We start from the raw sequence: 12,867 nt of genomic DNA on the forward strand, positions 1-12,867 counted from the left end.
CTCCTATACTTTGCTAATATAATATGATCTATTTAATTTTGAAAGGAATGTGCTTACAATCGTAGTAAAGCAAAACTCACGCCGCTACTACCCGCCATCCTGTCCATCCGGGTCTCTTCCGCGAGACGCCGCTTTCCCGCTTTCCAACCGGGACACGGGAGGCGGAAAGGGCGCGCGGGCAGTGACGATTTTTTCCTGGGCGACTGACGTCACTGCTAGGCGCCCGGCGGCACGTTGGCCAGGTCTTCTGCAGGCTTTCTAGGGGCAAAAATGGCCATGGCCAGCGATTTTTACTTGCGCTACTACGTAGGGCACAAGGGGAAATTTGGACACGAGTTTCTGGAGTTTGAGTTTCGACCGGACGGTGAGCAGAGGAGGGGCCGCTGGCGCCGCCCCCAGCGTGGTGCTGAGCTGGGGAAGGAAGCGAGGCGGACCTGCCGCGGAGGAAGCGGGGTGGGGCGAGCAGCTTCTGCGGGCTGCGAGTGTGCAATGTGAGCTGAGGCCACTGCTTGAGACGAAGCAATAGGAGTTTAAGAGTATAGGAGGCATAAATCGGTTTCGTGAACGAAAGATAGTTAGTGGGTGTACATTAATTCAGAAAAGCTAATCCTGCCGGATGCTGAAAAGCTGAACCCACGTGAATCAGAATCCCAGAATCAGCGCAGCGCTGGGGACCTTGCAGGTCATCTAGTTTATCTACCTAATACATAACATGATCATTTCTGAGAACGTCCCCAGCCCGCTACGACCCATGGATGCTGATATTCTTCCTGTGACCAGTAACTTTCCGATTACCCATTCATCCATTTTATTCATTCGGTCGCTGTATGTAAGGCAACGTGTCGAAAAACGTATGAGACCTGTTCCGGAGGGGGGCGCCCGACGAGTAGAAAAATGAGTGTAATGATGTCTTTTGCGTACTTAAATACAGTTATTCTTCTTTGGATGCCTTAAGAATACAAAAAAAGCGGAGTGGTTAGATCTACGTGAAAGAATCGGGAAAAGCTTCCTAAAGAAGGTGACGGTTGAGAGGAGTCTTGAGAGTATTTTTCTTGGTCTCTAAGGGAGAAACGTTCAGATTAAAATTAGCTATAAATCAGCTAAGCCACTGGCCAGCCTTTATCCAGAAGCAGCACATAGTTTGTATGCTTCCTAGTCACAATTCTAAAATATTAGCATTGTCTTATTATATGCATACATTTGAAGGAAAATAATAGAGAACATTTTGGAGTAGTGGGGAAAGCCTGAGTATCGGAAGAAGGTAAATCTAGATCTGAATCTTGTGTGACCCTGGGCAGGTTTTACTTAACTCTGTTTTCTCAACTATGAATAGGTGAGAGAAGAAAACCTACTTCTTAGTGTTGTTTTATGGATTAGATTAAGTCTTCTGGGTAAATCACTGAGCACCAATACAGACATACAACATAAATTTTAAAAGAAATATTTGTTCCTTTTTCAGATTCCATGTGTAGTTCATGACATAGCTTAAGAAAATGAGACTTAGAAATGGCCCTCCCATTATATTGCATTACATTGAAGGCATGGAATACTTAAAAATTATATCAAATATTTAAAAATTATATCAAAGGCATGGAATATTGAAAAATTTGACTGGCTTCAACTGCAGACAATTTACCAGTAAATTTTTGAGTATCTACTTGTCTAGCATTGATCTTATGCTAGGAGGGAGGAAATAATTAATAAAAATAGTAGTATAAAATAGCTTTCATTTTCAAAATTGCTTACGATGTTGCTTCTTTATTTGTTTTAGCAGTTTTTGCTGTTATAGATTGAATTTTTTTCCACTCCCCACAGGAAAGCTTAGATATGCCAACAACAGCAATTACAAAAATGATGTCATGATCAGAAAAGAGGTAAGTTTCTTTCGCATGTCTGATTTTTTACATTTGGCTCATTTTCCTCATGTCTGTGTTGAATTTACAAAAGTAACATCTAAGGCTGTATTGTAAAGAAGGTAATTAATAGATTGAAAAGGGATTCTGCTTAAATTAGGTATAATTGTACCTTCTGTAACAACAAAAGAAGCAATCTGAATATATTAATTTGTAGTCCCACATTTGAACATATCACTTAATTCATTTTATAATTAGTCATTTTACTCTATTCACTATTAATTGATAATCATGATTTAACACAGTATAATTTTAAATGAAAGACTCAAAAGTTAGAGATAAGAAAAAGTTCAGCACACTGTGACGTGCACTTGCATTTGTCTCTGTTCACCTCATAGATTTTGCGTTGTCACCTTTAAGGACTTGGAGATATTTGAGTCTCATGTTACAAAGGCAGAATACAGGGTTTTAAAAGGGGGGGTGGTGATGTGAAGAGGGAAAATATATATATTAAAGGAAACGGCAAGAGAGTGGGGAAAAAAATCATAGGATGAATCATTCTCTCCTGTCTTGTACTTTTAGAATCAGAATTAAATTTTTCAGTGATATTCTGTTTGAATATTCAGGGTTCATAACTGCGTTTTATCATTTACTTTTGAATTATGAGAAGAAATAGAGAGGCATTATGAAATTTTTATTATAACATTTTCAGGCTTATGTACACAAGAGTGTAATGGAAGAACTTAAGAGAATTATTGATGACAGTGAAATTACAAAAGAAGATGATGCTTTGTGGCCTCCCCCTGACAGGGTCGGCCGACAGGTTTGTATTTGGTGATTCTGTAGATGCATAAATGTTAAAAACTGATAACGTAATTGCTGTGTTTCTCTTTATTTAAAATAGATCCTTATTGATTCTTTGGTTATCTCTTTAGAAGGCACCTGCTAAATACTCTTTAATTTTGTTTTACTTAGCCTCATTTTCTGTGCTACCTCCTAGTAGGAGTCGATGCATAGCTCTAAATTTAAATCTGCATCCTTTTGAACAGTCTCTGTAACCACCACAGTCAAAGTTAGGATGTTTTCACATTGTTGTGAATAATTTGTATTGTACGTTAATCACTTTTATTAGGAATAAGTACAGGTGTATGTTAAATTCGAGACTTAGGATCTTATTGACTATGTAAAATTTACTGTCTCCAAATTTACAACTTTGAAAACTCTTATTTGCATCTTTATGCCCCAGAGAGAGATTTGATTGGTTTCTTTGTTCAAACTGACCATTGGTTTTGCCTCTCATATTCCCTTCAGAGTAACTGATGTGTCTCAAAGGGCTTCTGAAGAGCTCTGAAGGCCTGATTTCTCTCTGTAGAAAGACAGTTTGATTTCTGAATTGGGTCTTTTCAACTCTTGGAGAAATTGGATAAACCCCTGGAGGAAGAAACTTTTAATTTCACTTTTGTATGTTCCTGAGGATTATGCTTTGTAACACCTTCTTTGCCTAGAAGAAAATGTGGAGAAATCTAACATGCTGACACTCTAGCAGTAACTTAACCCTTCTATTTAAAAAAAAAACAAAACATTATTTAGGAAAGCAAAGGTAATAGCAGTATTTATTTTATGCGTTGGAAATACATAAAAGGTAAATGTAGATAGTATGTTTTATGCATATGTGCATATGTACTAAAAAACAAACAATAGCAGTGAACTCTTTATGTCTTTTAGACTCAGGGAGAGCCCAGTATTTTCATCTACCCATTTGATGATGTGTTCACGTGTTTTGGTTGGTGGGGGAGGATTAGGCATGCTCTGGAAATTGTCTGTTGGATCTTCAGATTAAAGATTTTATGACTTTGAGAGTCTCACTTAACTTTGCATTGTGTGTGTGCCTTAGGCTGTGCATAATTAAGTCTTCTGATCAAATGTGTAGCTAAGACTGTCTGTGATGTCATCTCTTACTTAACCTGAAAAGTCACAGACATAGCCTCTTAATTACTGGTTTTAGATTTGCAGATAAAATATAGAGAAAAACTTACACAGTGATCCTGGCACACTGGGAACGTCTACTTTATGGTGTTTGTTTTACTAGTTCTTAATGTTTTGTAAACTCAAAAGAGTCTGAGTCTTTTAGTCTTAGAGTCCAGGATTCAAATATCAGTGGTTGTAAATTAGTAGTTGTAAATATCAACAAGTATTTTCCTATGCTTTATGAATCTTGGATTTCACATTTGTAAAATGAGCCTAATAGAGCCTACCTGATAAGGGTATTTTAGGGATTACAGATAATGTTTGTAAAGTCCCTAGCAGCAGGACCTGACACATAATAGGTACTAAAGTGGTGCTATTATTATGCATTTTGTTTTTAGAGCCCAGTAGAAAGGGTAAATGTGTTTGTATTTATCATATTAAAAATAGGCTTATACCCATATTATTATTTTTACATCATTGGGCTTCAAAGTGATGCCTTCAGTTTGTTCTGACGTTATAAGAAACGTTTGTGTGTCACTTTTAGGTATATTGTTCATTTTATAGTATCTTCTTTAAGAGATCTCTGGAAAGCACTTTTGGTTGGTCCCAGCATTGGGGACTGTTGAGCAGTTGATGAGGTTCTTATTTTATAGACACGGTTTACGTCTAACAGATCAAGTGTCCTTTTTGTTTTCCTTCTCTGTGACTGCTAGAAAACTTGCAGCTAAAATTGGGACCTTTTGGTAGCAAGAATACAGATATCTCTGGGAAGGATTTTTATATTAACTACATTTCTCTTTTATTTTTTTCAGGAGCTTGAAATTGTAATTGGAGATGAACACATTTCTTTCACCACATCAAAAATAGGTTCTCTTATTGATGTAAATCAGTCAAAGTAAGTGTGTTAAAGCAGTTTGACTAAATTGATAAAATTTATCTCTAATAGAGAGAGAACTATAGCCAGGTTGCTAAGATTATTTCAATGGCACCCTATCAGTTTATTAGCCAGCTGTAATTCTGATTCTTATGTCATTAAAGACTTGTTATCAAAGAAGTTAGCAGAGTATTTAATTGATTGCCAAAAAATTCTTAATCTAACAACATAATAATGCCCAAGTTTTTATTAACTGCTTTTTTTTGTAAAAATCTGTAAACAGTGTCACAAAATTTAAAAGAAATCCTCATTGGGTTATATCAGCCTCATTAGCCCCATATCACATCATTCTCCTCTACCTCAAATAAATGGGAAAAATCTAGTAGAGCTTAAGTATGGTTTTAGCTACCTCATCCTCACAAGTTCTAGGTCCCTGTAGCACATACCATTGTCTTTGTGTGAAAAATCTGTTTCCAGTTCTTTCTTTCTACTCTTTCCCCTTAAAATGTCCTCACTGTGCTTTTCCTGTCACTTTAAATTGTAATAACTTATTTGTTTGCTTTGCTGGTTTGCATGTGAGCTCCCTGAGAACCTTGCTGTGTCTCCAAAGTTAGCACAGTGCCTGGCCCACACATAGGAGCTTTATGAATATTTATTACAGGAAAGGAGAAAGGAATGAATGCCTAAAAAATATTGGATACAGAAGGCTGTGTTCATAGAGACTGACCAGACATTTTTAAACTATCAAGTTTATTTTCCCTACAGTTGGTGAGGATGTGGCATTCATACCCACTGGGATTGTAAATTGGTACAGTGTTTTTGGAAATAAATTTGACAATATACTTTAAAAGCTGTTGATATTTTACTCACCTTTGTCCTAGTAATTTCATTTCTGAGCATCTCTTCTGGGGAAATATTCTCAAATAATGAAAAAGCTGTTATTCATAAAGATGGTCATTGAAGCCTTATTTATAATTGGAAAGAAATCCAAATGTCTAACAAGGAGAGAATTGTTAAATTAACTAAAAATTATTTGTGAATTTTTTTAATGTAATGGAAATTAATAATAAAAAGGGCACAGGGAATGATTTTAGTTATTAAAAAAATAGAGCAACATCAAAATATTTATAGTTACTCCGTGTGGAGTGACATATAGTATTGCAAGTATTTTTTTTATATCTTTATAATTTTATCTGCTTTATACATTTTTGTGATACATAGCTATTACTTTTATGAGAAAATGAACAATTTAAATATGAAATGAATACTGGTGAAGAAAATTTACATTTCTTTCTTACAGAAAAGATAGAGATGGTAATTGTTCAGTATGTTCATTGTAGTTACCAGCAGATTCTCCCCTTCTCCTTGCTTCCTTTAAGTTAATTTTTTAGGTTTTTGGTTTTTGTTTTGTTTTAGAAATTAACTTAGAAAATTATGTTGTTTCATTCTAGAAACCAGAAAGTAACTCTTACCTTTTTAAATTTTAGGGATCCTGAAGGCCTTCGAGTATTTTACTATTTGGTACAGGACCTGAAATGTTTAGTTTTTAGTCTTATTGGATTACATTTCAAGATTAAACCGATCTAAATTGTATGTTTTTTGAAGCTACTTTTATATTTAATTAAGGGATGGGTAAGGGAGGGCTTATTTACAATACTGGGCTTTTTATGAATGTGAAACAGACAAATTTTTTTTGTATGCAAAGTGAAAGTAAGAAAATACATAAACAAGCTTGATTGTTATCCTCACTTGGGTCCAAGTGGGTTGGACAGTTCCTGCACACATTAAATTCTGTAAATAAAAGCCACCTTTCTTTGAAATTGTGCTCCAATAAACATATCAAAGCCTGGATGGAGAGTGGTTTTTTTTTTCACGAGTCTATGTCTCTGATTTACTTTAAAGATTATAAAACTTTGTTCTAGTAGGTGAGTCCTAGGGCAGAAGTTGTTTCAGGTAGAAATGTGTAGCCAGATTCGCATCCATTAAAGGCAATTGTACATCTTCCCTTGTTTCTTCCATACTTGATGAGCTTTAATTTTTTGGTCCTTATAGAAATTGTTTACAGAAAGTCCTGGATTTTTTACATTTATCACAAACTCCTCAGAGATTATTCACATTTAAATATTTTTGGTATAAGCAGAGATTGCCTAAAGGATTACAAGAGTAAAGTCAGTACCCCAAGTTAGGCACATCTCTAATTATGCCCTTATTTCTTATTTCACCATATATGTATTTTGTGTATCTGTGGGAACTAAATGAGTTCTCAGCTTTACATATTATTTAAAACTTACCCTTAAACACATACATGTGTGAGTGTATTTATTCATTTATTAATTCATATTTTAACTCCTAATGAACACAGGTCCCAATCATGTTTCCCAGTTCCCTTCAACCTTTTTCTGATAGACTTGATCTTTCATTCCTTCTGTTAGTAACCATGCCTGTGGTATGCTGTTATTCCTCTGGCTGAACCCCTACTCTTTAAAAGTGTGCAGTCCTGGTATTCGTAATCCACTCGCCCCAGGGACCAGTCAGGACTGACCTTAGGCTGCAAGAATTAGTCTCTGAAGCCTTGCCAGGATTCTTGAGCAGCTGGACTCCAGAGCTACTGTGTCCAGTAAACTTTGAGATAATAGAAATGTTCTCTATCTGTGCAGTCCAATAGAGTGGCCACTAGCTGTTACATGTGGCTACTGAGTACTTGCGATGTGGCCAGTGTAATTGAATTTATAGTTATCTTCCAACATTTTACGAAAAATTTCAAACATAGAAAACGGTTGAAAGAATTGTAGGATGAACACCCATATGCCAATCTAGATTCTGTAATTAACATTTTATTATGCTGTAATAAGTCAATTATAATAAATCATGTCCTGTTGATTTTTCACTTAAGGGTGGAATAACTCATGTAATTGATGCCAATCGACTGCTTTTTTTTTTAAGTGCTATTTAATTTTTATTAAATTTATATAGCCACATGTGGCTTGTGGCTACCTTTTGGACAGAGAAGCCCTAGAACCTGGCTTGGTAGCCTGTTTGCCATGGAGTGCTATTTGGTCCTTTACACTGTATAAAAATGCATGGCCATCCCCTTCAGAGTTTTCATGGAAAGTCACCTCATCTCCACTTCATTGTGCAACACTACACTGTCATCACTTCAGGTTTCTTATGAAAATAAATATTTCTGTTCACATTGTAGATCTTGATGAATGTGCACTATAAAATCATGTTATAATTCTCTTACGCTTAGATGTCAACTTCACGGACAAGGGGAGAAACAACTGCTCTTTGACCCTTCTATGGGCCCACAACTTTTGGTTGCTCCACAAAATAATCATTCTGTGGCATCTGTTGAATAAGATGATCCACTCAAGATTGAGCAAGGCTGGGGAGAAATAGGCCGTAGATTAAAAAATCTTTAACATATTAACTCTGTCCCTATTCTCTAACTTCCTTCTAGTTCTGATTTATTTATTATACTCTTCTCCGCTATCTACTAAGTTTATCATATTCAAACCAAGATTGGAGAATAGGTCATTAGGATAAATATTTTATATTGTCTCTGATTTCCTTAAACTTTGTTTGAACTGATTCTTACTTGACTGTAAGCTGCTGGTGATCAGTAAAAGTTCAATTTTGTACAGCACTAGTTTTATATGAAACTAGATTTTTATAGCAGTCAGGTCAGCAAATACCACATGTCCCCACCGCTACTCCCCCATAATAGAGAGACCTCTTATAATAATCAAACTTATTTCCAAGTGCTGGTTCTGTGCCCTGTATCTCCTTTTCCCACTCACGGGATGGAGTGTCACTACTCGGCACCTACCAGTCTTTTCCATATAGTAGGTGCTTTATAAAAGATTATTGGACTTGCTGTCTTTTGTACTTACTACCTTCAGATTGTTTTTGTAACTTAGTCTAAAGTAGAAGAGATTCATTTCTGTGGCTGTGGAAACCTTTCAATTACCATGAATTTTGCTCATACATACTCATACCACAGAGTTGTATATTTGAATACATTTGATAAGGATGTGTTTTTTGGATGTGGCTCATCTGTGAACCTAATTTCTCATGTATAGTCTGAGTAGAACGGTTTCACTTTTCTCAATCAAAGCAGCAAAGACAGCACAGCAAAGAGGACTAGTGAGAATGGGCATGATCTGCCAGGCTCTACCGTTCTATTTTATTTATAAATTTTTATTTTGAGTTTCCAGGTTTTATGCCTCTGCTTCTTATGGTTAAGAGTGCAGGCACATATTTCATTGATATCAAGCTGAGTCTATTCATGTGGACATTTTTAATTTGAATATAAATGATAGCTGATATTATTTTATATATACTATTATTAGACTACTTTGTTTTGATTTGAAATGTGCGAGACCTGTGAACATGGGTTGTGCTGTAAGTTCAACCACTGATCCATATGATTATTTTTAAAGACTATTTTTTTAGAGCAGTTTTAGGTCTACAACAAAATTAAGAGGAAGGTACAGAGATTTCCCATATAGCCCCACTCCCACACATGCATAGCCTCTCCAGTTATCAACAACTTCCACCAGAGAGGTACATTTGTTGCAATTGCTAAAGCAACATTGACACATAATAATCACTCAAATTTCATAGTTTACCTCAGGGTTCACTGTTGGTGGTGTACATTCTATGGGTTTGGACAAAGGTATAATGACATGTATCCACCATTATAGTATCATACAGAGTATTTTCACTACCCTAAAAATCCTCATGCACCACCTATTCATTTCTCCCTGCTCTCAACCCCTGGCAACCACTGATCTTCTTATTGTCTCCATGGTTTTATCTTTTCCATAATGTCATATAGTTGGAATCACATGGTATGTAGCATTTTCAGATGGACTTTTTTCACTTAGTAATAACACATTTAAGTTTCCTCCAAGTCTTTTCATGGCTTGATAGCTCATTTCTTTTTAGTGGTGAATAACATTGCCTTGTCTGGATGTACCACAGATTATTTGTCCATTCACCTGCTAAAGGACATCTTGGTTGCTTCCAAATTTTGGCAATTATGAGTAAAGCTGCTATAAACATCCATGTACAAGTTTTTGTGTGGACGTTAAGTTTATTGATTATTTTGGTAATTGATTTCCTAGCATGTGGTAATAAGCTAGAATAAAAAATCCAAAAAATTTAATGAAAATAAACAACAAAGGTAAATGAATGATTTGAGGGTGAGCGTAGAGTCTGAACTGTGTGGTATAGTGGAGAGAACACTGAAGAATCAAAATTCTCAATTATGGCACTACTTCACAGAACTCTTTTCCCTTTCAACCTGTGAATAGACTTTATCCCTTAGTGGCACAGAGCCCAAATAGCCATCTGATATACTTTTTTGGTCATTATTTTTTCATGCTTACTTAGTTGCTGAGAAGTCCTTCTCATTTAGTTACTTAGAAACTGGAGGAAGGATGGTGACTGTTTGACTGACTGCTGGAGGCCAGTTGGGATGATATAGAGGATTTTAACTCTAGAGCACTAGAACAGCTTTTTTGTAAAGACAAGAAGGACAAATGAGGTGGTTAATTATGGGAACAGGAAACCTCAAACAAGTGGTCTTTTGAGTTTTTACTGTAAGAGCCAGGAAATTTAATATCTCTCAGTGGCATAAAGGTTAGGCATTAGGACAAACAACCATGGAGGTGGGAACCTGGCCAGGTGAGATTACTCCTCCCAATAGAGTGATGCAGACCATCTTTCTCTAGGAGCTCATGGTTATTCCAGACATCCTTTACTTCAGCTTAGGACAGAAAGAACAGCATGCACCTGTGAAATGATAAGTCTCTGTGGTTTGCAGTTGTGACCAGAAAGCTTGAAGGTGTGACTAGAAGCTGTGTGTTAAGCTTCTCGCTGACAAAATTAATATTGTCAGGAAGGAATGGGTAAAATGTGTGGTTTCCCAAATGAAAAAAGGCTTTGCAGCAAAGCAGCCAGGAAGTGAATATTTGGATGCTTTATATATTCATGTTGTGTGTATGTTTTGCAGAAAAGTAAATTCAGAAGACAAAGTTCAAGAACATTCAAAACATTCTTCAAATTTCTCATCTTTCTGTTTTATTAGCAGTCGTAATAGATAAGTTTGGTGCTTCGGTTTTGTGCTTTGATTGAAGGGCCACGCTAGGAGTTTCAGTTAGTCCTGTTGGAAGTTACTGGTGTTGTCTTCTGATTCTGGTTGTCTTCTTATTTAAGAAGAAATGTGCCTTCAGAAATTCAGAGCTTAGTAAAAAAAAAAAACTAGAGCTTAGAGAGAACAGCTACCTAATTTGGCTTTCCAATCATTAATCTCATTCTGCCTCTCTCTAAAATTGAAAAACCCAGATTTTGTAGTCAATTTCTCTTAACTTGAACATATTCATGGAGTGCACATGTAGGCATCATCTCTCTTCTATGTGCTGCAGTTACAATAATGAACAAGACAGAAGTAGTACTCACCCTGTGGAGTTTATGTAGAGGTGACAGATAACTGTGTTAAGTATAAAAAGGTATTGTGTATCTGTCTAGCTTCCATCATAACTGTGTACCCTGCACCAGCTGTAAGGGTGTAAATCAAAACAGAAAGAGGGCCAGCCGGTGGCACAGCGGTTAAGTGTGCACGTTCTGCGTTTCGGTGGCCCAGGGTTTGCCAGTTTGGATCCCAGGTGCGGACATGGCACCGCGTGGCAAGCCATGCTGTGGTAGGCATCCCACGTGCAAAGTAGAGGAAGATGGGCATGGATGTTAGCTCAGGGCCACTCTTCCTCAGCAAAAAGAGGAGGATTGGCAGTAGTTAGCTCAGGGCTAATTTTCCTCAAAAAAAAAACATCAACAACAAAACAGAAAGAAAGCTCAACATTACCACTGTCTCCATGGACCCGCAAGCTTTAAGTAACCAGACTTGAGATTACAGAATGGTTTTTCTAGAGAGGTAGCAGTGTGCTGCCACACGTTTCCAGCTCCTAAATTGTATTAATGTGGCCCTCCCACCGCATACACACACACACACTTTCCTCCAAGCATCTGCACGCCAAAACTGACATGTTAGGATAGAGAACCTAGCTCAGTGTGTCAGGATTGTTGGGTTGCGGTCCTGGCGCTTCCACTATTTATAGTACCTTGGAAGAGAGAAAAAATGAACATTTACCTATTTTGAAGTCTAAGAAATCGTGTCTGTAGTGATATCTCATTGAATTCTTCCAAATCTATGAAGTAAGTGGTACTCTTATTGAACATGTGAGGAAAATGAGGCTAAAGATTTGGAGTGGCTTGTTCAAATTTTTACAGCTAGGAAGGATTTGAAACTTCAACCTCAAATAATAATATTTAACATTTAATGAGTGCCTACTTTATATTTTCCAGGTCTAGTTAGGCACTTTATATACCCTATCTCATATTAAATATTAATATTAATTTAAATATTTTAAAAATATTATCCCTATTTTACTGTAGTGAATCCAAGGTTTAGAGAAGTGAAGTGACCTGCCTCAAGTCACACATAGAAGCTTGGGCTGGTATTTCAACCCAGATCCACCTGGTTCCAGAATTCATGCTTTGTGGCAGAGGTTTGTTGAAAATCCAGGCCCTTTGAATCCATAGTCCATTTGTGCTCTGTGTATTCACTCAGGACTGATTTTAAACATGGATCAAGTGTTAGTAATGATGTGTCCTTTGGGCAGTCAATTAACTTCAACATTAATTTCTCCATTTGCAAAATGGGAACAATAATAAATATCTGTCAGCTTTAAGAGATTTCGATATTGTTATACACACAGTAGGTCCTAATAAATGATAGTGTCTCTCTCTGCCACCTTCTCGACAATGATTATTCTTTCTCCGCCCCTACACCCTGTGTTCTCTCAGCAGAGCTTCTTTATTTATTTTTGGCATTGCAATAGAGGGCTGGGGATCTTTCTCTGTTTTGAGATTGACAAAGATTACCCAATCCAAGATTAGGGTAAAGAGAAGGAAATGCCCAGCAGCAAGTATTCTTGAAGTGTGCAGGCTCATCCTGTGATACTTTGCTTATGTTATTGAATTAAATTAGTCTCTGGGAGGTATTTCAGTGGCCTGCCTGCACATGGTGACAAGTGGCAGACCTCAGTGGTGATTTAGAGATTAAGGGCTGCATTGGGGGACAAGTAGGCCAGTTGAGGGCAAACAACA

The 12,867-nt window shown here is 36.8% G+C and overlaps 1 protein-coding gene across 1 annotated transcript; it reads left to right on the plus strand.

The window, feature by feature from the left end:
* The first annotated feature begins 229 nt into the window (after positions 1 to 229).
* On the plus strand, positions 230 to 6,544 carry LOC124233330 (protein mago nashi homolog 2). Its single transcript, XM_046650510.1, has 5 exons — positions 230 to 364; positions 1,816 to 1,874; positions 2,566 to 2,676; positions 4,634 to 4,716; positions 6,183 to 6,544. The coding sequence occupies exons 1-5, from the start codon at positions 271 to 273 to the stop codon at positions 6,280 to 6,282; spliced, it is 447 nt and encodes a 148-aa protein (XP_046506466.1). The 5' UTR covers positions 230 to 270; the 3' UTR covers positions 6,283 to 6,544.
* Positions 6,545 to 12,867: the final 6,323 nt, after the last annotated feature.

The sequence above is a fragment of the Equus quagga genome, chromosome 1, assembly GCF_021613505.1.
Source record: "Equus quagga isolate Etosha38 chromosome 1, UCLA_HA_Equagga_1.0, whole genome shotgun sequence".
NCBI classification, from domain to species: Eukaryota; Metazoa; Chordata; class Mammalia; order Perissodactyla; family Equidae; genus Equus; species Equus quagga.